Source organism: Pempheris klunzingeri, chromosome 15 (genome assembly GCF_042242105.1).
Source record: "Pempheris klunzingeri isolate RE-2024b chromosome 15, fPemKlu1.hap1, whole genome shotgun sequence".
Lineage (NCBI taxonomy): Eukaryota > Metazoa > Chordata > Actinopteri > Acropomatiformes > Pempheridae > Pempheris > Pempheris klunzingeri.
The window spans coordinates 16,328,638-16,354,190 of NC_092026.1; the positions used below are offsets into that span (position 1 = coordinate 16,328,638).

Here is a 25,553-nt window from a genome sequence, read left to right on the forward strand (position 1 = left end):
GGCAGCTTCCCCTCCTAGATAGGCTTTCTCTTTATCACACACACTATATAAAACATTGGAGGAAAAACAACAGTGATGCACTGATTTTGGCTCTCAATATGAAAGACATTAATATATTCATGAGTTGCTGCTGCAATCATGCTTCTATGAATGGCTTTTTGATTTACCGGCATAGCAAGGCTTCGCTCCTGTGATGAGACATGCATTTTTAAGTGTGAATGTATCCTCTCCAGTAAGGATTGTTGTTTCTACACGGGAGAGCAGAAGAATTCCATAGGCCTCGGGGTTTTTCGAAGGACAAAACATTCCTTAAACAAAAGACAAGTAAGCTAGGGTGAATTCACCATTTGCATGACAGCTGTCAATTTTTTTCTTTTTTTTTTATGATCGGCAGCACTCGAGCGACACGTACACCTCTCCTTCAACGCGTCGGGGAAAGGAAACGGGGGGCTTAAAAAGAGATGCCAGCAGGGAGGTAGAGGAGAAGACATATGGCATCTTACAGCTGTTTCTGAGCACTGAATTCTGCTTCTGACAAGCTTATCATTTCCCTTCTCTGTGATCTTCCCAAGCTTCTAACTAAACTGAACAGAGACGCAGGACAGCAAGTGAGCCAGAAAGACTAATACACTTAACATTTTACCTAGGGAGGGTGTTGTTAGGCAAACAGCCACTCTAACGTCAGATAAGACGACGGCTGACAGATGACGAGATGTGCCGCACGGTCTGGGAAACGTTTTTGCATCGTGATGCAGAACGAGGAGGGAAAGACATTCAAAAGTACTGTGCTGTAAGAGAGCAGCAAGACAATGTGTTTTTATTGTTTTGGGTCTGTACGCGAGCACAGCGGGTTTGAAATGGAACAACAACTGTGACATTTAAGTGCTGAATTTCAGCTTCACTTACAAAAACAGCGAATGGATTTTCAGGTACAGGTCTCATGACATGTGCGTTAGCTGCTGGGGGCAGAAATCACTCTAAGCAGCTACTCAGTCGGAAATGTGATACACATGCAACTCTGCATTTATTTACATTGCACCCAAAATACTGTGGATTGGGAGTGTGACGTACATCACCTCGATTTAATAAAGAGGGCTAAAGAGGACAGGCAACACTTATGTGGGACACCGAGATACTGAATTCATGATGAAGATACACCACTAGTGGTTGATGTCCTCAACTACCCCTCCTGTGCGGGGTAGAAAAGAATCACATTTCTTATCTTCTACAATTCTAAATGAGTTTACAAGAATGTACTTTTGTACATCGTTTTTAAGATTACTGTCTCCCCTCCCTAAGCTGACAGGCCGAAAAGTCGTAACTGTGCCACGAGAGCGAAGTGTAGCTCTGGGACCGTGTACTGTGTTTACACAGTGAAGGGACGCTTTGGGCACATTCTAAATTGAATAATTCAAAGGGAAGAATTAGTTTGACATGACTCATGCAATACGCAAGCTTTGCAAGATGACGGCACAGTGCTTGGGAATTCTGCAAACATGAAGGATCACACCATCACCCAGAGACTACAAAACTTTCAGCCTTCTCTGATTAGGCAAAGAAAGTAACTCAGTCCATAGCGTGTTTCATTTCAAAAGACTTGTACCAGTACGGTGTTGTGGATACTGATGGCTCTCCCTGGTGCTGGCCTTGCATCAAGAGGGAAAAGTCTAATTTCCACTTCTGGAGACATTAGTAGTAAAAGCTCAGCTGAGCATTCTTATTCAAGAACCTGTAGTCCAAAAGCAGGCCATAAATAGTTTCAAAATGGATAATCTGTTACTCAAAAAATGTTTTGCTTATTGTTACTTCACCTGGATGTTTGACCTTCAATGCGCACAATAAAGTTTTGATATTCTCACCTTCAATCTAAGATTAAGATTGAACCAGCAGGATGTTGTGAAATCACAGCAAGCGTGGAAGTAAACTGTGGTTCTTATTCAACTTACACAGCAGCATACACGGAGAATGGACTTTTCAGTGAATAATTAGACATCCTGTGTCCAGCGTTTAAATTTTTACAAAATATTAGCATGCATATAGCCATCATTAAACTTGTTGGAGAATAACATCTACACCAAGTCATCCAGTGAAGTGCGCTTGACTGGCAAAGACGGGCACCAAAAACCTCAAGCAGCTAGGTAGGGGTTTCGCTTTCTGAAAACCAGACTGAAGGAAATAAAGCCCCTAAAGCGTGAAAAATTAAAGATGGCTGCAGTACAGCTCTGGCAAAACGTCACGAAGGAGTATGCCAAATGTCTGCTGATGTGTGTAGGTGACACCAAGACACCGATTACAACAGAACTGAAAAATGCCCAAAATAATGAGTTTAGGTTACCTTGCTCAATTGCTTTCTGTCATCTAAATGCCCTCTTCTGCATATGTACACACCCTGAGATTAGATATGCTGAAAGTCAGCACTTTACCCTCATTCTTATTTCTTCATTTCAAATCCAATGTGCTGGAGTACAGAGCCAATACACACACAAACACTCCGACTGCACAGTGTATTAGTGCAGTCCAAGTTTGGCATAAGTTGATTGTGTCTTGCCAATCGGTCTGGGTGTGTTTATGATGTAAACTATGTCACCTGCTGTCAAGATGGCTGAAATCCAGTAAATTGAACTCCCGGTTGTCCTGAGAGTGGTAGATAGTGTCAACATCCTGGAACACAGAGAGGAGAGCAAGAGAGAAAAGATGAGGGAAAAAGAAACAGGTAGAGAGGAGAGAGATACAGGACAGTAGCATAAAAAAAACCCATTTTTTCCCCGCCATTGTATTGAAAGACAGGAGAATATTAAAAAAACACAACAAAAAGAAATGGTTTTGTACAGCCTGTACAGTGTCCTCACCCACTGCACTTCTTCTTTGCAGCCAATTCCGTTGTAGTCACAAAGAGCTGCATAGGTCTCAGAAAAACCTCCTGAAAGATGGAGAGTAGAAGACAACAAATCAATCCGAACCAGCGCATAACAGATCAGAAATGACAAGGCTGGAATAAAGCAGGGGAGAGGACGCGTGAAGGAATGAAATGGAGAAAGAGTGCAGGCCAGAGATGAAAGAGGAAGTCAGAGAGAGCGAGACACAGATAGTCAGCAGCAGGGAGAGAGATGGGCTGTAAATATTGAGGTGAGATGAAAGTACTGCACCATGAAAGAGCTCTTCTTGTAGATTAATAGGATTACTAGCAGAAAGGGAGTGCATCCAGCAACTTTGGTCTTCTGACCCACTTAAAGATGTGTCTCCAACATGATTTGGTTTGAGTCAGAGAGTGGCTGGACTCTGAAGTGCGACTGTGCATGTCTATATTCGTGTGTGTTTGGTGTGATGGTGACAGAAGCATAGCGCACTCACCGCACATTTTCTGGGGGTCTAATGACGATTCAGAGTTTGGTGAAAACTTGTGACTTCCATCAGTCAGATCTCCTTCTGCTCGACAAATGGGAGGACTGAAAGAGACAGAGGGAGAGATGAGGTTCAGACAAGACAAGAGTCCAAAGATGTGCTAGCGGCTCCATAAAGCTATGCTGGGCACAGCATTGTTTGGAGCTAAATGCTCAAACTAACAAAGCTAATTTGATGAGGTTATGTAGGTGTAATGTTTAGTAATATTAGTGTACCGTGTTAGAATGCTACCATTTGCTCTGAGCTTTCAGCACAAAGTATAGCTGAGGCTGGTGACAATGGCAGGCAGTTAGCTTTGCAGGTTTTTGGTCATAAAACAACCTATTGGACGAATTAAAAATTCTATGCGATAATAGTACAAGATATAAAGCTACAGGATCACCAAAGTGGTCATATTTCAACCCATTCTAAGGGGAACATGAATCTATGTACTAAATTTTATGGCATGAGGGGTGAGGGCGAGCTGAGGGGTGGGTGCAGAGGGAGAGGTGCGAGACAAAGATGCTGAGGCAACTGAAAGGGATGTGACGGTGCCGCTGTTCTGAAAACAGCTGGAGGTTATTGTAGTCTGGCCCGCTGCATTGTCCTAATAAACATGGCCAGCTATTGCAGCAGTGGCTGACACATGGCTCATAGAGGCAATAAAGATATGTGAAGTAGCAAAGTGCAGCGATTTTTCACACCAGGAACACTGCAGCCTGAAACTACAGGGGCCAAACCAAAATGTCAGAAACATGATGAAGACTACTCCGAGCTGGCTTTACTTGGACGGGCTCAAGTGACTCACGTTGGCCTCGCTGTGTGATTTGTAAAGAAGTGCAGGCTAATGGTAGTGTGCAACCAGCACTGCAAACTGAGACTTGACTGGAGGCAACGTGAACCTGAAGGTAACTACAGTCTCATGACGAATCACACCGCAAAGGCAACGCAGCCGTCTCGATTTTGTCTGCGGGGGGTGCCCACTCTGTCAGACTCTGAAAACCACATTAGAGGAAAGGTCAAGGGGATCCCCAGAGTCATTAGGAATCACCCCCTTAGCACCATGAATGTCAAAAAAAAAATAAATTCATGGCTATCCGTCAGATAACTATCGAGATATTTCAGTCTGGACCAGCCACATGCTGCCAGCATCGTCTTCATTATCTACATTTTCTGGAGAGGCACAATTCTTGATTTTACATAGAGGCGGTGTTGTGATTAGAAAGCCTCTGGTCCCAATTATATATTGGGGAAAAAAAGTGGATGGTAAATATTTATGCTTCCCCCTCCTTTAGCTGCTACTGCTGACGTACCCTTAAGCAAGGCACTGAACTCCCAACTGTATAGGTTGAGCCGTTCAGAGCCCAAGAGACAGAACACTGCTACAAGGCAGTATAACCCTCCCACTCGCTGCTAGCAATCCTCCTGCAAGACGCTGTTAAAGCAAAAACCACATTCTCAGACAATTTAGTAAATCAGGCTACCAAAAGGTTATTTGACTTACAAAGACTCCGAACCAAAATCAGCCTATGTCTGCTAAACACAACACACGCAGCTGCATAATATGAAACGATAACGCTGTCTTATTCACACTGGCAAGATGCTAATTTGCAGCAGACTTGTTTTTCATTGACTTTGCCTGCTCCAGTCAGAATTAAGGAGGAAAGTGAACGTCGTTGCAATGTAGAAAACTGCTTATGACACAGCTTTGGTGGTGGATAAATAACACAAACTGTAAAATTAGATCCCCGGGACTCTATTCGAAGCTACAGCTGCTTCCCGCTGCAATTATACAAAAAGAAGCATATTCCTCGGCTTACTGGTTATTTTCTTTCGAAATGTTCGTTGACAAAAAGCATCCAGGTAAGCAGAAAAGAGTAAGGACTGGGATCGCAAAGTAAATACTGTGTTTGGACTTAATACAGTGTTGTACCTGCTTTGGCTTTTTGATGGGATTACACAACTATACAGTCGCATTCAACACACACCATCCTTAATCCCATTTGTCAACAAATCACACACAACACCTAACCACATCCATGACCTTAATCCCTATCTTATCAACAATCGTCATCCGCCCCTGGAGCAAGTGTGTATGCGCCCGTTATCTTGATACTATCTGCATTGAATGCAGTAGCACCAATCAGTTACAAGGCTGCACAATCAAACCCACAACAACTCTCCTCCCTCTGTCCTCCCCTCTATTCTTTATTCTGTTTAAATGTTCTCACTGGAAGCAATCATCTGCCACGGCCCTAATGGAAAAAAGCCATTCTGAAAGATGATAAAGTGCGGAGACGGCCATGTGCAGGTCAATAGTCTGAGCGCTGTCAATCCCATTGCTCTTAGAAATTGTGGATCCAAGAGAGAGGAGAATGCGCGCCACCCTGCTTACCTGCTCACACACATGTTCACATGACCATGGGACCTGAACTAAACTCTGAGCTCTTCAGAGAGAGCAAAGGACATACAACTGTGTAAGAATGGCTTTTATTTGTTTTACTGGAGAATCACAGCGTAATGCTCCGTCACTGAATGTGTGTTCTGCTACTCACTGCTTCTACTAAATAAGCTGCTTTAAAAAAGGAGAAAGAGCCAACACAATGCCTTCAGGTAACAGCCTACTCAGTGTCATCTGGCTGATTTAATCCCACTGATTGCTGGGTGTTAAAAGTCTACCATGACACGGAAATAGGCTGGATGCAAACTACAGCAAAACAAAGATGCATTTGGCTGCTGCAAAGGAAAGCTGCCCAAAATTGAAGCTGCCAACTTGCCAACGCTCTGTCGGGCGCTGTTAACGTCGGCCAACTTGTCTTTGCTCCTTAGCACATACAACTGGAAAGCAGTAAGAGTTGTTTCTTCGCCCGAGGCGAGGATGCTCTGAGATGCTTACGCATAAATGGAGTTGTTGAAGACTCGGGAGAGGGCGTAGTTGATGTGGCTGACCACGTGATCCAGCTGATCCTGAGTTTGTAGTCTGAGCGAGTAGGTGGTCTTGTCTGTATCGATGACAACCTGTATGTGGACAAGACAGTTTTTCCAGTAGGAATTCTTTATGCTGCGATGAAGATCCAAACAGCAGGAAAACAATTCAACTTCACTGTCACCTGGTGTTCTGGATAGGTGTTCATTGCTCGGATTTCCAAGAAGTTGAACGTGACCTCCACCTGAAAAACAGATAAACATGACTGTGGTCCACGTTGATGCATTAACAAAATTCTGAGTCTATGCATAACATGTTTTTACAAGTTGGGTCTTATTTTCTTGCTTTTGGCCATCATGTCTTTTGATCAAGATAACACTGTACTCACCAGAGAAACTGCTAAGATCTGAGAACACAGCAACATTATTCAAAAGAAGATGGGGCAAGAAGCACAAGCACAGTTTGTTGAATTTGGGAGAAAACAAAGGCTAACAGGAAATTAGTTGTTGTTGTGCATGCAACTGTGCAATGGGGGATTAACACCGTTTTGAGGTTTCAACTGCTGAGGCTTGTTGAGCGGTTGACAGGAGAGCTCTGTTAAAATCCTGACATAAGCTTTGATCAAATTTGGGCACACCTTTTGTTACTTTGTGCAACAGGTGACTTTTTTCCCCCCCCACCTGTGATTTTCTTTATACATATTATTTTTAAAAGAGCACTGCTGAAGGAATGAGATTCAACAATTTCATTGCCAACAAATGCTTCACGGCAACTGCTGTGCATAAACAAAGAAAATGAACTGGTGACTAATTTGCAGTTTTATCACGTGTGCTTCTTCTGGTAAATGGTTGTAGTGATGTTGTCCCAGATTTCAGCAATTATTCTGCTGATGTATATTGTTATTATGACTGATAAAAACAAGGGCAAAACCTACATTAGACCCAAGTTAAAATATGCCTCAATTATCTTTTAGAAGTAGACTGACATTTTGGTAAACATGCTGTCTTGCTTTCTTGCAGAGGGTTAGATAAGAACACTAATGTCTGTGGGACAAAAAAAACAAAAAAAACATGCACATCATGTCAGTGATTTTTTGCAAACACACCTCATGATATATAGTCTCTAGAATGGTAGGCTGCAATTCAACTTTTCCCCCCAATTTCTAGTGTTAAAAAGTAAACAAGAATTGCATTAAATCGTGACATCAAATGCTTGTAGAATCACAATACTTCGCAAAACATATCGAACCGGGACTGTATCAGGAGATGAGCATATCATCCCTGCCCTACTGTACAGTACATATGAATATACAGCCAGCTGCTGGTTAGCTTAGCTTAGCATAAGAGGGGAGAAACAGTTAGGCAGATTTTGTCGCCTTTAGACAGAACTTAGCTACCAGCAGCTCTACCTGACAATCCTAAATGGCACGTTAAGTTTCTCTGTATCCATTCATCATCTGTTCACAGACAAACATGTAGAACAACAATACGCTAAACAATATGCTATAGATTCGATCTTTATCGATCTTTTCATTTAACTCTGAGCAAGAAAGCGAAAAAGTATATTTCGCAAAATGTCAAACTATTGCCTTAAACCACTGACTTCTAGCCACCTTATCACCGTCACTGTAATCGCTATCATCACTCCTTTCATTCTAAAACTTCACCACACTCGTCATCATTATCTCTTCTCTCCTGCTCTGAGAGTCTGCTACTTTTTTGTCACATCTCTTGTGAATTACCATGAGATCAAGGCTGGCAAGTGAAAGCCATAAAATTCTACTGAGAGCGAGGGAACATTTACCTTGGTGGGCACTTTGACAGCAAAGAGATACAGCCTCCATGTTGCCAGGACCTGAGGGGAGAACACATTCATTTTTCTGTCACAGAGTAGGAAATGCAAAATGCTAATCGCAGCAAAAAATAGCACAGCACAAACACCCCATAAAGAGAGCAAATCATCTCTGCAGCTCATCCGAATGGCTCGTAAGTCATGGAAAGTACTCTAGACATTAGCGAGCTAATGAAGTTCCCGCGTATAAGTGTGCGCGTGAAAGAAATATTATGGCGAGATTGAGAGTCATGTGACAGTCCGATTCATCGCGCTAAGTTGTGTTGATGGAACCAAGTAGCACTTATTCAACAGATGCTTCGTTGCATCGGGGAAGAAAGTAATGGTAAGGCAAGGGGGGAGAAAGAGGAGAAAGAAGACGGGCACGTAAGCGAAAAGAGGTGCGATTTTGCCAAAAGAAAGACATTACCATTTAAAAGTGTCTGGGGTAAAGTAACAGAAGGAAAATGTGAATAAATTCACATCTGCCTATGTAATTAATCTCATTCATAATTCAAAAATCTATAATTAGCATACCCCGTGCATGCATTGTGCATCTCTATCCCTCTCTCGCTCGCACTCTCTTATTCTCTGCCATACTTTCATCTTGCCCTTTTTCAGCTGGCTTGTCCACAATTCCTACTCTTGCATCCTGTCATTCCTCTGATTTCTCTCTTCATCTCCATGGAAATCTGTTCATCTCACCCCCCCATCTTCTTCCTTAATCCCTAATCCCTCCCTCTCCCTGGGTGCCACAGTGCCCTGTCTGGTTTGCTCCCGCCTTAACACCTCACTCCATCCCCTCCTGCCCTCCACCCCGCCCCTCCGCCTCCCTTTTCTCAACTCCCCTGTCTCCTTTCCCGTTTCAGTTTCTCTATTCTTTTTCTGCTCTGTCGCTTTCAATTCCTCAAGGCCTCTCTGTGCTGAATGGCTAATGGCGCCCCGCTGAGTGGCGGTGAGAGGAAGAAAGAAAATGAAACATACAAAGAGAGAGAGAGAAAGAGAGAGGGGAACAGGGAGAGATAGGGGAGGCGATAGAAGGTCAGAGACACCAGACTTCCCTCCTGATAATAACGTCTTCGAATACTACACAAACTCACGGCAAAGCTGGCCTCACAGATCAGCCCTGTGTCCTAACTATATAGACATCCATAGCAGACCCCCACGGAGAAGAGACAGGGGAGAGGGAGAGGAGTGAAAACACAGACTAAAAAGGAGGAGACAGGATGATACTCCCATCAAAAAAAAAATAATGTCCTCACTAAACTGGTGGAGAAGCCTTCGCAGAAGATTGTTAGTCCAATCACAGCTCCTTGTCAAGTTTGAAAACTCTGTTATATAAATCCAGAGAGGGGCTGGGGGAAGCTTGATGGGACCTTGAGGCATGCAGAAAGAGAAAAAGGAGAGGTGAGAGATATATATAGTGAGAAAGTAAGACAGAAGCATCTCCTCCCTTCAAAGGCCCTGCAAGCTGACAGAAGGTCTCATCATGTAAACAGAGGCATCAATAATGCAGGATCTCTGACGGCGGCCGGTTTGATCCTCTGATGCTGAACAAGGGCTCTTGCGTACGATTTCTCCAGGCTTCATATATCATTTACAGCCCATTCAAGTATCATTACAGACAATCAATACTCAAGACATTATTTTTTGCCTACTTGGATGTGGTACGTGCAGCAGAAAAGGGAAAAACGGATATTTATTCAGTATGTGAGTTATGTCAGTTTGAGCCGGAGGGTGCCATTGCAACAATGTTTCCTTTCATACTTAAAAATGACACTTCACTGCAACCTCCCTGAGCCAAGCTGTCTTCTTTAATATCAAGGGCAGGACCTGTACTCTTAGTAGGCCTCTCATTTTTGCAAACAGGAGATTTTTCAGCTACGTTACATCGGTCTTGCACACCTCTGACAGAACAGATACGCTTCTATTTTAAGCAGTCTAACACAGGCATTCTACACAGGCTGCATTGTGGCTCACGCATAAAGACAATCCAACGCATTTACACTTAGAAAAGTCCATTTTCATGCATATTACTACCTACAGGGATTGTGTGTTGGACTCTGACTACTGTCACAAACCTGCGCTCAGTATTGTGCCTGAACGCGTCCTGTGTAGACGCTACGGAAGTAAATACATAAAGAATTTTGCGATAATTGTGATATTGAGAGATCTACCGCGGTAATCGGCTGGTTAGTTACAGCGAAAATGGACAACAATTAGTGTTTAGCTGCATGCCAACATAATTCAATTAAAGTTCCCTAAATGTGAAATTGTTTTTCTACATTCTTTGAAGTTGACCTCAAGTAAATTACTGCTAAATATTTGTCACAGTTAAGTCCCGATGAAAGGAGGTTACTTCACTGCCCTATTTTACATCCATGTGATTTTAGGATGTAAGAATTCTCATTTCTTTAGGGTAATCTAAAACACAGTAGTTGCGTGTCTGAAATACTGTGTCTAATATCAGTTCTCATATCATGTGTACTGTACTGATTAGTGTCCTCCTTGAATGGAGCTGACCGTCTCCCACACAATCCTGGCTCACACACTGCAGATAAATGAGTTGTTTGAAACAGGCAAAACTTAAGTCACAAAAAATGTTTCTTTCTGAAGCAAGAGGCCATTAAGCTAAATTATCATGGTAGTATTAATTGGCACAAATAGCCAGAACTGAAGTTAAATCCCTCTGGGATAAAACCAAACTTCCCGCCCCCGTGTGGCGTTCTGGCAACCCTTTCGTCCACGGATCAATCGAAAAGCCTAAAAGCCCCGTAAAGATTCATTTTGCACCCAGGAAATCCTCCAAGATGAGATGGTCAACTTTTCTGACACAGTCAGCCAAGGACATGGTATGTAACAATCTCAAAAAGTGATGAGGAAGAGAGAAGGACTGGTAGGTGAGGAGGATGTGATGGGGGGGGTGTACAGAGGTGCCCTTGCTGCCGCTGCACTGTGTCAGAGGCACTAGTTCAAAGAGCCAGCCGGCCCCCAAAGCAGACTATGAGGGCAGGGTGGGAGTGTGTATCATACAGAGGGAGTATGTGCACGAAAACAACAAATGCCTCACTTTCTGGATATGTAGGTTTGCATGCACGCGCAGCCGAGAGGGCAGAGGGCGGGGGCTTATATTAATCATAAGCTGTCAGGCTCTGGGTCTTGCACTTCAAACGAGATGGTGCAAATCAAAGTGTGTCTCTGGGTCGTGTGTGTGTGTGTGTTGCAGCTCTGCCTCTGAGGGAACAAGCTGAAGGATCAGTGCCAGATTTGGCCGCCTGCGGTATTTCTGGCTTGGCCACAAGGGCATTTTACACATGCACGCGCACGCACACACACAAAACACACACAGACACAAAAACCATCATGCACACAGCGCAAAATCAGAAACATTCCGATACAGACATTTGCATAAGTCCGGCATGCAAGTACAGCTCGTTTTGACTCTCATGCGCGTATAATGTTGCACAATAGCTTGCTAAGCTGGCTTTGGACTACACTTGCCTGCCTCTCTCCCTCTCTCTCTGTCACACACACACGCAGACACACACACACACACACAGTCAGCTATGATCACTCAAGTGAACTCAGCATCATAAGAACACAACCCTGCCATCAGTCAACCTGTCAGCTTACGTATATGCGTGTGTCTGTGTGTGTGTGTATATAAGTGACAGGGGGTTTGAAAGCACAGATGCCCCAGGTCCTGCTTTATAAGTGGACTTCAGAGTGGTTGAAAGAGAGAAAGAGAGTTGAAGCCAAATGAGAGGAAGAAATGCAAAGCTCAAAAACACATCTTGTTCCAGATTCTCTCATAAAAACTGAGTCCAAAGCCTCCAAATCAAAGAGATGGCAGAGAGAGCACTCTGAAACCCAAAGGACCTCTTAAAAAAAGATAAAAGATAGGGAAAAAGACACAGATAATGGGAAGAGGTTGCGGGGTTGTGCTATAGATGGGAGTACTATAGACGAGTGTTTAAGAGGAGAAATAGGGGCTGAAGAGTGGCCAGGATTGGGTGAAGGGGAATGAGAGGAATAAAGGGGAGGGGGAAATAAAAAAATAAATAAATGTGAGCAAATGTGAGAATGTGGGATGCGATAGAGAGCAGGGAATGTAGGAGAGGCCAAATGGATGAGGAACGAAGAAAAGGAGAGAGAACAAGGGTGGATACAGAGGGATGGGGACAATGGCAGTGAGGGAGCGAAGGAGAGAAAGAAAATGAACGGGATGGGGAGATAGAAGAGAGAAGGTCAGCAGTCACACTTCATAGCCTCCCTGCCATAGGCTACCGACATGTGTTATGATAATCAAAAGAAAGCGCAGTCCTAATTACAGCACAGAGTGCTCGCCACGCACTGTCAGATGGCAAATCCCGGACACTTGCAGAGAAAATGACTCCACGCTAAGCACCTCCCAGCGCAAAGCTGTGAAAGGAAAACCATGGATGATTCAGTGGTAATGTTCGCCATTACACAAGCATATTACACCAAAAAATGGATGTGTTGTTGAGAAACTGAAAGAACAGAAGCTTTTGCCGCGAGCACGGGCCGTCTCTGCTTTACTGCTTTGTACTCGGCTGTCTTTCACAATCCAAGGCACAGTCGGATTCTCTCTGCAGCAAAGTGTCGTCTGAGCTGGAGAGCAAGGCCCAGTTTCGACGTTTAAAATGTACTAATGTTGATTACATAATTCAGCGAGTGTGTCATGCTTTTGACAGTGTTTACTACCAGGCAGGATATTTGTAACTTCAAAAACACACTGTTCAAAAGAGGGTTGAAAATAATTTTAGCTTCAGTGATCATCTTTTCAGTGTGCTGCTGGCTGAGCTAAAACACAAGCAATTTAAATTTGTACTGGGACCTTGGGAGTCAAAACAAAATTGTCCTCCTTAAATCTCCTCTGTCTGGTTTCATTGTATAGCGTTGATAAAGTCATAAATGCCAAAAGATAAAAAAGTAATCTTCAGGCTTCAAGCAGTTCGGCTGCGTGGCAGTCTGCTAAGAAATGGATTCTACGAGGCTCCGCACCCTCGCAGGCAACTCGTTTCTTTTTTGTGTTATTTTGGTTCGTCTAAACAACGTTTGCTTCTTGATCCTCAATCAGCGTGATCAAACACGGCTGTTCTTAACAATTGCACTTTGGTTTGCCTTCTGTAGCTATGGATAATTGTTTGGAGAGCAGCTATAACACTACAAGTTGGGAATGAAGCAGACACACCTCCTGCATCAGATGGACTGGATTCTAGGTGTTGACTTGTCAGAAATCAAGCCAGAGAGAGAGAGGCTGCAGAGGAGGGGTCTGGGTCAGGAATAGTCGTGGGGGTTCAAAGCAGTGCTAACCTCTGTTATTAGGGAAAATGTCCATACCATGGTTGTGTGTGGAGGACTGGCGGGCAGAAAAGCAGGGTGGTGGCGTTTGCCTCCACATGAACGATCAGTGGTGTTGTCCTGCTCACGTTACGGTGACTCCATCATTGAGCTGCTTGCACCAAGTTACCGACTTTACTATTCGCACCAGGGAGTTGTCTCGTGATTGTACAAGTGGTTCTACATCCAACGCTGGCCACAGAGACAATATCGCAAGTCGCAGATGATGTGCAATGTTCCTCCCCAGACACATTGGTTATTATCAAAAGGGGATTTTAATCACTGCTCTCTCTGTGCCATCCTACTATCTTTTAAAACAAATGGTGTGATGTCCTAAAAGGGGTGATAAAACTATTGATTTGTTTTATGCGAACATTAAGTTTTCTTGCAAAGTTGCTTCCACCTCTTGGACAATCAAACCATAATTTAATATCTTTGACATCCAGATATTCTCCTGTGGTTTGGAAGCCGTCTAAGACTGTGTGTGTAGCAGGAGGATGCTTGTGGAATGTTAAGAGGGTGCTTTGCTCGCACTGATAGGACTGTGTTTTTTGATGATGGTAATGCTCTGGACAGCATCTTAGACAAAGTCACCTGTTATATTAGAGAGGTTAAAGCTGTTATTAATATGGGGGAGGGGGGGAGCATTCTTCAGTGGCGACAAAGTCCAAGTTTCCTTGGTTCTTGGACCAATGTTTGAGGCAAACCAGTTCTTTTCAAGGTTTGATGAATTTGACTTTTCTGCTCGTCACAAGAGCATCCTCTCATCTCATCCACAGAGACGTCCTGAGGACTGTAGCCCACATATTGTTGTTAATGTTGATGAGGTCCGACAGCAGTTAAGGTGCCTTACGGCTAACAAGGCAGCAGGCCCTGACGGTGCCCATCCACAAACCATGAAAGTCTGGGCAGACCAGATGTGCTCAGTCCTTCACTCAATTTTTTCTTTTGTCTTCGTCTTCATAAAAAAAAATCCTGTAATTTGGACTACGTCTTCTCTTATCTTACTAATCTTAACCCTGATGACCCATAGCCCTGATGTCACAAATAATGAAATGTTTTCAAAGGGCTGTCCTGGGTCAGTTTTTTTTATTATTATCCGATTATCTCGTGTCTTGACCTCAGGATAATGTCAGACAGTTTGTTATGAAGCCTGACTAACTAAAACCAGAGCCCCACAGGGTACGGTTTTCTCCCTTTTTAGTCACACCCTATATCACTAACTACAGGCACAGTAAGGCATCTTGTCAAATTAAAAGTTTTCAGATGGCACCGGCCTAATGGGCCGACTTATCTACAGCAATGACAGGCCTACAGAAGAGAGGTTGAACTATTTGTCTGCTGGTGTGATGTATTTGGTCTTCCCAATATTGCATTTTAGATCAAAGTGTTAATTCTTGATTTCAGAAGGTAGAAGGACGGCCTTCCGGCTGATAATTAAAAAGTCAGCAGACAGAGATTGTCCAGCTTTACAAATATCTTTGTGTCTACCTGGACAGTAAATTAAATGGGAAAAAGAACACAGATTTTGTATTAAAGTAGCAGTAATGTTGATTTTGAATGTTGGTTTTAAGTGTAGTGAGTTCCAGGGACCTACTGGTGGTCATTTGAGTGAGTCACTGTAAATCTGAGTGGGTCCACAATAAGATTTGTGTTTTTTGATAAACTGTTGTATTAAATAGGGCTGGACAAATTTGGTTATAAATAATATCTCAACATATTTAGGCTATGCCGTGATATATGATACATATACTAATATATACTTAAATTAATTTAGTTATATCATATTTTCCAGTGGCAGTAGTAATCAGACAGAAAGCTAGGTAAGCACCACTGATGGAATGTAACTAAGTACATTTACTCAGGTGCTTGTACTTTCCTTGAGTGTTTCCATTTTCTGCAGCCTTATACTCGTCCTCCACAACATCTCAGAGGGGAGTGTTAATTTTTTACTACACTTCATCTGTGAGATACTTTTAGGTAATACTATCTTTAGTTCATCCCCTTCCTGACCAGTGAAAACCAGATATCTCTAGATCTGGAGACTTTAAATGTTTCGGTTCCTTTATGGTCTGAGAAAATTCTCCTTAGGCTAACATAAACCATTTAAAACTATTAAAACCCGCTTGGATCAGCTGGAAAACGCACTGTCAAAGCTAAAAACGGGCTGTATTTCTGAGTTCATGTCAAAGTGTTGACTTCAGAGATATGTGGTTCTCACAGGACTGCTAAGCCACAGACATATGATGAGCTTATAGACCATGATTATTTGTAGATTAAACTGCCCAGCAGTACATAAAGTAGCTCAACCGTTAACGTCGACAGCAGTAAAATGCAAAATACACTATAATTCAGCAGTAACATTAATCCAAAACATTAGGCATTAAAGCAAAACACTGATTACGCCATTTTACTGCAAGCAAACTTTGCTGTATACCTTTACTACAAGTAAAAATTCTGCAGTCTAAGCCTAATAACTAAGGTAGAGGTCTTTCACAGTGGGGGGTTAGGATTTTTGCTTAAGTACTGGACCTGAACACTACTTCCACTTGAGTGTGCGCTCCACTGTGTAAAGCCAACGTTGGTTAGCAGATGCGAGTTAAGTTAACTTCATTTACAGCCTACTACTGCAGGTCTCCAAATAAGCGGTGGAAATGTGGAGCTGGAAGCCAAGTGTAGAGTAAGAAATGTGATTTTCAGATTTAGATTAACAGCATGGGGTCTTTTTTTTTTTTTATTATTTTGCTTTCAACAAGGATTTGTTGTTCACAATGTAGCATTATCAGGGAAAAACAGGGTGCATCTCCCGGACACGTCAATGATGAGTTTACTGTGTCCAGTTGGATATTAGTGATTTAAATGTGTACCTCACAACATCACTGAAGCAAGTACCCTCTGCATATTTCCATGTGTTCATGTTTTTAAACAACTTAGAGATGCATGTTTATGTAAAGTTATTGAACTGCATTGGGATCACAATCATGGCTGGGATGACTGAATTCTTAACTTTATTTTCCTGTAATATCTAAAAGTTATTGCAGTGGTTTATTAGGTTCTGTGTGTAGATTTACCTTGAAACAGGTAATAAGAAGCTATGTTGAATGCTGCTGATAGTTAAACCTTCTGCTAACCACAGGCGGCAGCTAATTCCAGTTCATGTTTATGTAGCTAATGCTAGCTGGCATTAGAGCCTCCAATCATAGTATATCATGTCAAAGCACTTTTTAGGTCCACACTTCTGCCAAGAAAACGGGATGGTGATTCTCATAGAATTGCCACTATAGAGTATAACAGCATTGGGGTCACAAACGATCGGTTGTGGCTGCTAACATAATTTTTCTGCAGGTACAAAGCGTGTGCACATGCCTGCTCAACTGGCATGTGTTCCTCTATAGGGAGGGGCTTAGGACTGAGAGAGATGGGGGAGAGCTGCAGAGCTGCAAGACTTTTTTTTTTTGCCTTTTCCAGGGAACTGCCAACCCCAGCTTTAATGGGCACTTTTAGATGTGGTCTAGAAGATTCATAGCACCTTTCAGCTGTTAATCATATCTCATATGGCTTTTTATGGTGCTATTTATTTATGTATTCTAAGCTATGAATGTGATGTCTATGTTGTTTGTTGTCTGTATGGGTTGATTTAGTGGCAAATGAGCTCCCCCACTGGGGATTAATAAAGCTGTCTAATCAACGCTATACTTCTCTGTCCAGGTTTAAGACCATCAGTCACATTCTCTGGGACTTGTCGAAAGGTAGTCAAGGGAAAATGTAGCAAATCAGTAACTGGCTGACCTGAGACAGGATCCCCAAAAGTGAGTTCACTATGGAAGTATATTACAACACTTGTCTAATACGCCAACAATCTTAATCAATTTCTGATCATTGCAAGAGATTCGCTCTATTTTGTGGTGAAATATATTGATGGTAAAAATACCAGCAACAATGTCTGTTCACATCATTACTAAGATTGTCGCCAGCTTCGGGGGTCAGTGAGAACACAGCACAGCTCTTCTGTCTTTATCAGCAGTTTGATTACAAGGGAGCATCTTTCCATTTGTCCGACAGCAGCAGACTGTGTAAGAACCCAAACTCTGCAAGGGTCCGCTGCTATTATGTCTGTTTTGCAAACACTCTGCCTTTTCAAAAATACCTTAGCTATTATCACCCAGGTGGTAACATTTGAATCTTGTACCTCAGACATGTGTGTCAGATCACAAACTGTGACTGTGAAGGAACCAAGAAATCCTGCACACTAGGTGCACCTTTTATTTACAACGTTTCGGTCCATCAGACAAAATTCACTTATTGGATTTTTTGGGTTACAACCACCACTGCAACCCACCTGAAAGAAATCAGGCCATGTATGAAAACCTGAAAACACATCCAATAACCTGCTATTGTTCACTGCGTTTTTATGCATTTCATGTTGATCAATTTGTTAGGTTTGATCAAATCTATCCGTAAACACATTTTACTGTATTTAAGCACTCATAAGTTTATGATCATTGTGATTGTGTTTGGTGGGATATGTTCGTTGGAACATGAGAGCAACAGAGAGCATGAAAGGATGTAGTTTTACCTCTGTGTCGATGAAATCTACAAACATCTATAAATACAGAACCAAATTAAACTAGGAAATTAGGTAAGTGGCCTTTTAATCTAAAAAGTCATGTCATACCATGCGTGACATTTAGTCCCAAGAATGGGTTAAGCTTGAAAAATGGTTGATCCAAGATTTCCCATAATGCAGCCACTAGTATATCTTCATTAGACCAACTCTGCATGGTAAATGCCCCTATGTCTGCCAAACTGTGCAGCTCTGTTTGTAAAGCAGCTTGTCATGAAAAATCTGTCGTCTCTGAGCCCAGGCAAAGAACCATGATGACATCAGCAGGGTTGTTTATTCTGTGGAGAGAGCTCCATCCAGAGCCACAGCAGACATTTTACAAATGATTTTAAAGGCCGAGTAGTACCTCCTCATGACGACTAACTGAACTTGATGTGACATTAAGTGCCACTAATTCCAGTGGTCTAACATGAGAATACTAACTTTGTAGGCTGGGTTTTACCACTGCTGAATAACTTCAGAGTCTGGACTAATCAGTTAAGAACAGGTCAATACTGTGATTTACACCGGACAGAGCTGGAGGAACTGAGGCAATTTAACAATTCCAAAGAGCGATAAAATTCAATAATTAAAAAGATGCAGAGTGAGAAGATTCAAAACGCTAATTAATGCAGATGAGGTTAACAATCTCCAAGGAGTAAAAAAAAAAACAGAGAAGCTTAAAAACAATAAAAGGCAGAAAGGAAAAAGTAAAACAAGAGCAACAAAATTACACTAACAAGCAAAGACAACTCAGTTGAGGAAAATGAGATTCATGAAGTTGAATTTAGGACACAAAGTGGGAATAGATCTCAAAGAAAGATGATGATGATGCAGATTAACTAAAAACACATCTTGAGCCTTACACAACTATATTTTATATTTATTTAGTCCCAAAACACTCATTTGGCAATGGTATTAACTGCCAACTGCTGCAAATTTAGAGTCAAATTGATTTTATTTGCAGTATTTAGCAAACAAACAAGTTTATCTCTGGAGGCTTCACGGTCGGTCAATTCTGTAGACCTTCTGCTCAGATAAGGAAGAACTCAGGAGCATCACGGGGGGGGGGGGGGGGGGATCAGTCTTCCATGAAATGTACAGAGTAGATAAAAGTAGCAATCATGGAATTATAATATGGTGAAAGAGTATTAGAATGTTATAAATATAAATTTATAAAATATAAAAGTACATAAAATATAATATTAACTCTTTGACAGTCCTTTAAACCATTCGATAGAGCACACACTCAGCTGTGATGTCTTGTTGTATGTTGTTAGCACTTGTTTGAAGTATATTGGGCACAAAACAATTCCCAGGGTGCACTGCGGCCTTTAGGACAAGACTTTTACTGTTTGCTGCCTTCTAGGAAATTGTGTCCCGTTTGTGTTTTTATGAGTAATTGCATGTTTTGATTTAGTTTAGTTACAGATGGTTTACTGAACTGAATAATGTAAATTAATGTCGCCAAAAAGCTTCACTATACAATCATTTTTCAAAAATGGTACATGCTCTACTTATCAGTAGATCAGTGGTTTGGAGACAAACACAAGAGGATTCAGCACCCAAAAGGTTTTGTTGTATATACAAATGTTGTATTTCTGATGTCATACAAAACAGATGTGTAACTAAAATATGTCTTTTATTTCTCTTCAATGGATTGCTGAGTACTCTTCAATTTGTAAAATGGGCATTTCTACCATTTGGTCAGGGCTCATAATTAAAAACAAAATATGTAAAAAAAACAGGGGTTTATTGTAATGCCCAAATGAATTAAGAAATATATTTTTTAAAAATCGTTTTTTCCAAAATAAAGCTTATAATAAAGTGACTGCTGACCACAAGCCATTACTGTATGATACTTCTACCAACTGTCTAAATAACAGGCCTGCTTTAAACATCCCCGAACAGACACATCCACTGAGCACACAACCACAATCTTTAAATACTGCACCACTAACTCGACCTCAAACCTCAGTCCTACTAGAATTCTCATAAGCGGGACCTCTGCGTAACCACATAACCAAAAGTGGAAATAAGCGTCTGAATCACTCGAGTGAGCTCGGGACTGTCAAACTGTGGCAATCTCAGCCAGTAATAGGCTCATTATTAGGTAGGAACGAGGGAACCACGGCGTCAACAGAGGATAACGCGCAGCGACTGATCAGGATAAATAAGTGGCGGAAGAACCAATTCAGCAACTGGGGCATCACAACACAGAGATTTCCTTCCACCCCTCACTCCCCTTCACTCCTCCCTCGATTCCCTTTCCTCTTGTGCCTTCCCCTCCTCTTCCATCACACCCACCCACTCCTCCCCCCTCCTTTCCTCCCTCCCTCTGCCTTTGAAGATGCTTTTGTTTTCTGAGTTGCCTCTAATCTTCAAATAGGGCGATCTAATAATTGCAATAAGAGTGTGTATGTGGGCAACTTTTGGTGCACTGAACCATGTGTGTCCATGTGAATGCCTCCTGCATGTGTAAAACTGTATGCACAAATATGTGTGGTTGTGTGTGTGTGCATGTATGGGTGTTTGTGCATGTGCGCCCCGTGATGGAAACATGCATGTTGATGCTCCCCAACGCATTGCCCTGGGTGCCGTTTGGATGTCATGCTGAGCCCTGCCTGCGTCTGTCGGAGATGGGTGGAGGGAGTCAGCCCTGTGAGCGTGTGTGTCGCAGCCTGATGGCTGGTACAGTCAACACATACAGACAGCTGGATACCAGCAGTCTCCGCAGGGAACAGGAGACAAAAAGAAAGAGCAAGATGTAGAACAAAGACTTTTAGATAGTCAATATAAACTTGATGTATAACACAACAACAAAAATCATCCTTTCCACAAACTAAAACCAGAGGAAGTGAGATGAAAAGCTACAATCCTGTTCAGATTTGACCTGCTAGGTCTACTTCAGACCTGAAGGGGGGCTCCACATGAAAGGGAGGATAAAGGTAAAAGAAGGCCTCGCTTAAGCCCTCAGGCTTAGAAAAATGATTTAAGACTAAATTTAATCTCTGTATGAGAAAGCCATCCTAAAATATTCCACTTCCTCTAACTACTATGTATGACAGTTTCAAGCATGAGTGAATATTTTGTGCACGATACCCAGAGTGAAACAGTCTATTTACAAACTCCCTCATCTGTTCACCCTCCATACATCCAAACAAATTTATCCATTAGAGTGAAAAGATTGCCTTTTAGAGGGGGGGGACCTTGACAACGAACTAGAATGAATGCTCATTCCCATCTACCCCCCTCCTCCCTTCACAGAATTTGGAGCAGTGGCAGCAGCAGCAGCCAAGGCCCATTTGGATAGTAAAAAAACTCTCGTAAGGCAAAGACCTAATTGAATTGCTTCTGATGGAAAGACGAGCTCAATACCCTTTTACGGGTCTGAGTAAAGATGGAGGGAAGAACGAAGGGCATGAAAGGGGAGAGAAAGTGAGAGGCAACTGGCGTGGCGGTGGTAGAGGGAGGGGGAGCAGGGTGATGATGGGGAGGAGAATAATTGAGATGGACAGATAAGGAGGGAGGGAGAGGGGAAACAAAGAGAGGAGATGACAAAAATAGAGGGGGATGTGGTGATGATGGAGATAGATGGAGGCGGGGTGGTGGGAGGGGAGATGGGGAGGAGAAATAATAGCAGAGATGGACTACTGAGAAACACTGATTTATAGTTTCAGTTGGCTGATCATCTTGTCTTTTTTGTGGTCCTCAGGGGGTGGAAATGAGCTCGGTCTCGCGCACAGCAGCGTGTGTGAGTAACTGATCAGTCACTAATGTGGTTGACTAGTTGGCAGTTTCTCGATAACAGAGGTGGCCTTGGCTCCTTGAACACATCGCAGGCTGCCCACACACCCTCTGGCATACACTCACACGGGCTTCTTCCTCAGAAAAAATAAAAAAAAACCAAACAATAAGCGATTCCCCAGTACGTACACCATGTCGGGCTCACACACAAACATACACACAGCGAACTCTTGCCCGTGGCATTAAGGCCATCCTGCCACATCTAATAAACTCTGAGGATGGACTCAGTAGGCCATGGCATGGTGTCCACTTTGCTCTGCTTAGGCAGCATCTGTCTTAAGCCTGATTTTCGACGCGTCTGTTGTGTGTCTCGGGATGCGTAATCTGTGGCTTCTTATGGCTCTTTCAATTTGTCGCAATTAACTTCCATCGATTTCCATTTTGTCTGCGAGGAGTGAGAGCCACTCCGTTCCATATTCAACAGCGCACGCGTATAGACGCTTTCGCTTTAACAATGAATATCTCTGTTAGATGACCTGGTGTGACAGTGGGCGAGGGGGGGTTGGGTGTGAGGGTGTTGGCGTCTCTCACCAGAATCCTGTCCTCCGTTTTGCCGCTCCTGGTGTCCTGCTTGATGGCTCGCACAAACTTAATGGCCTGCTTGTCCAGCACCTTCCTGACGCTCTCTGAAGAGAAGAGCAGAAGGAAAAGAGTAAAAAAAAAGACTAAGCTAATTACATAATGTAAACAGAATGAAAAGCGCTGCCCTGAGATGCACTCAGAAGCTCTGTAAAAAGCTTTTAAGCAGGAAATCAATGAATTCTAATATACAGCTTTGTGACAAATGAAAGGAAAACCTGAATAAATGAGTAGAGAAACATTACGAATGCACAGATTTAGTCTCCCAGTACAAATTCTGATTCCTTGAGCATACCTCAGCATGGAGGGGCACTTTTTCTCCTTTATATACCTCACTGTAGGCATCCAGTGGGATCATTCCTCTGTGTGAGGGTGTAGCTCTAACAGCCAGAAGCTAGAAGTCACTTTTCACCAAGTGACATTAGCTCACGACAACAAACGAACAGAACAGAAAACAATGGAGCCCCTGCTGTGACTCGTCTGTTAATGTGATGAGGGTGAATAATAACTGCAAGGAATCTTGACAGATAAGACAGTATTGAACTGTGCACAAGAGGTTGCTGTGGCGCTCAAAATTCTGTCTACAGTCCCGTGTGACTGTGTACAAGTTTAATCACTGTTTTTTCATGAGTGAAAAGCAGATTTGACTTGCCAATATCTGATCCACATTCACAGCTGTGTAGACACTGACCTTATTCTGTATACTGGTCAGTTTACTGACCTTAATAAGGTCAGCATCTGTATACTGGTCAGTATACTGACCTTAATAAGGTCAGCATCTGTATACTGGTCAGTATACTGACCTTAATAAGGTCAGTATCTGCGCTGATACAGATCAAGCTCACTAGATCGTTACATGACACCTTTGCACGTACACCTATTTGCATAATGTCAGGAATTAACTGTCAGGCTCAACATTTAAGCCAACATGAACAATAAGTCCTAAGAGTGCTCAGAATGATAAAAGGTTTAGACATCTACTGTTCTGTAAGAAATGAGCGAAATCCAGCTGCTGACATAGAACATGAGATACAGTAAAAGTAGAGCTGAAACCATTCAGCGATCGCTCTTACAGTCAATTAACAATCAATAAATTTGCATTTATTTGGATAACTGATTCATCATTCAAGTTCATTTTGAGCAAAATCCTCTTCAATATAAATATTTGATAGCCCTCTAAGCCTTATATGATAGTCGACTGAATAACTGAGCAGACAAAACAAGCAACTTGAGGACATAATTTCAGAATCATGAATGAGTGAACATAGATTTCTAGTCGCAGATCGAGTCAAAGGCAAGAGCGTTGCCTTTGAATTCAGATTGTTTTGAGAGAATAATCTTCATCCCTCTATTAGACTTCCTGAGATTCTTAAAGGGGAACTTCACAGATTTTAGACATCAAAGCGGCGTCGGAGCACTGTTTGTGAAAAAGGTATATGAAGCTTTTAGTGGATGCAGAGGGAGCTGAGTGAAGCCTGATAAATCACCCTAAATGATGTCACTTGAGTCTGAAGACAACAAATTTTAAAATGAAAACAATCTGGGGGATGTTAAGTTAGAAAGAAATGAGCTCACTAGACCTCCGTAGCCTGCTTCTCATCTCTGCTTGAGGCTAAAGGCTCAAGGCTACATTGACTGCTACCAGCAAATTATCACACACATTGAACATAACACATCTGAAGAAAGGCTGCCACTTCCCCAAAACAACGCAAATCTCATGTGTGTTATTTTGCTGGCAGATGCTGGAAAAGTGATGGGGGTTTGCCCCCATCACTTTTCTCAGGTTTGGAAGCTGAGCAGAAAAGGAGAACAGCAGAAACATTAGCAAAATGCTAAAATATCTTCCTTCACAATATGTACTTAAATTCCAGGAATGCCATGTATCGACTGCCACTGCTTCCCAATACGAGTAGTGCGTCCATTCCCGAGGGTTATGATAGCATTAGCGCCATGCTGGCAGGCTCAGCAGGTTTTTGTGAGGAAAAAACTAGAAGATAACCTAAATGAAATATTCTCTCATTCCATCCATTTTAGATAATGACAGACAGACACTGTGTTCAGAATAAAACAGTTCCCTTGATGCTAAACACCTGTGTGCGCCTACTTTTTGCCACACAGAATCACGAATCAATACTGGAATTGTTAAAGAATTGAACCAATGAGCAGAATCAATGATGGCATTGGTATCAAGATCTTATTAATTCCCACCCCTAGCTATGCCAAGGAGAACTGAAGCTGTTCTGAAAGATTGTGGTGGCCAGAAACCTCGCCAAGACACTTTATGTTGCATTTTCTTTTAGTTTGTCACCCACCTGTGCATTGTGCTATTGCAGTCACTTTCGATAGTTAAGTAAGTTTGACTTTAGAGCATTAAGAGTTGAATTTAGGACACCAGGAGGTGACACCTTTTGGAGACGGTCATATTGTGCCGCTGTAGTCTGAGAGCTGTTGTTTGAAACCTTCAATCAAAACTAGTTTTGATTAGTATAGCTGTGGATCTCAAAATGCACTCATGCCTTAGTAAAACCCCCGTGCTGATGCTGACGACACCGTCATAGTGTTTTGTCTTTGATTTTCAGGTTCGGGATAGACTAGTGGAATATTCCTTTAAAGCCAGCCGCTCAGGGGTGAACAGTCACAGAGACAAGTAGACAGCTACAAAGACACTGGCATGAGGACAGGCAGACACACACATAAACATCCTCTCACTGAAGAGGACTCATAACTGGGCTATTTTTAGCCTCAGAGAAAGGAAGAAGCAGCGCGGCTCATCCAGTGGAACCCACCACAGGGTCCAGAGCTGGAATCTTCAGGGGCCTCTACTCCTCCACGCGACCCGACCCTGCTGAAGCTCACTGAACCGCAACCGGAGGCCCCTCCATTTACATCTCCTCCACGACAACCAACATAATACAACCTGCTATTCACAAACACAAGGTCAACCTATATCCGCAGACTGCAAACACGCACATATGCCTGCAAGCTGTGCGATATTCACATTCTAAAGCGGGGCCACACATGCTAAATGTGAGCCCAGCAGATGGAGATGCAGCGCATCATGCT

General features: G+C 42.6%; 1 protein-coding gene across 1 annotated transcript in view; it reads right to left on the reverse strand.

The window, feature by feature from the left end:
• carmil3 (capping protein regulator and myosin 1 linker 3) overlaps positions 1–25,553 on the reverse strand; it is an 81,155-nt gene that overhangs the window by 54,332 nt on the left and 1,270 nt on the right. The window contains exons 2-8 of the mRNA XM_070845443.1: positions 22,443–22,537; positions 8,111–8,161; positions 6,492–6,551; positions 6,278–6,399; positions 3,352–3,446; positions 2,850–2,920; positions 2,588–2,661 (exon numbers count right to left, since the gene is read on the reverse strand). Of these exons, the coding sequence (XP_070701544.1) occupies positions 2,588–2,661; positions 2,850–2,920; positions 3,352–3,446; positions 6,278–6,399; positions 6,492–6,551; positions 8,111–8,161; positions 22,443–22,537 (568 nt within the window). The remainder of the gene's footprint in view (positions 1–2,587; positions 2,662–2,849; positions 2,921–3,351; positions 3,447–6,277; positions 6,400–6,491; positions 6,552–8,110; positions 8,162–22,442; positions 22,538–25,553) is intronic.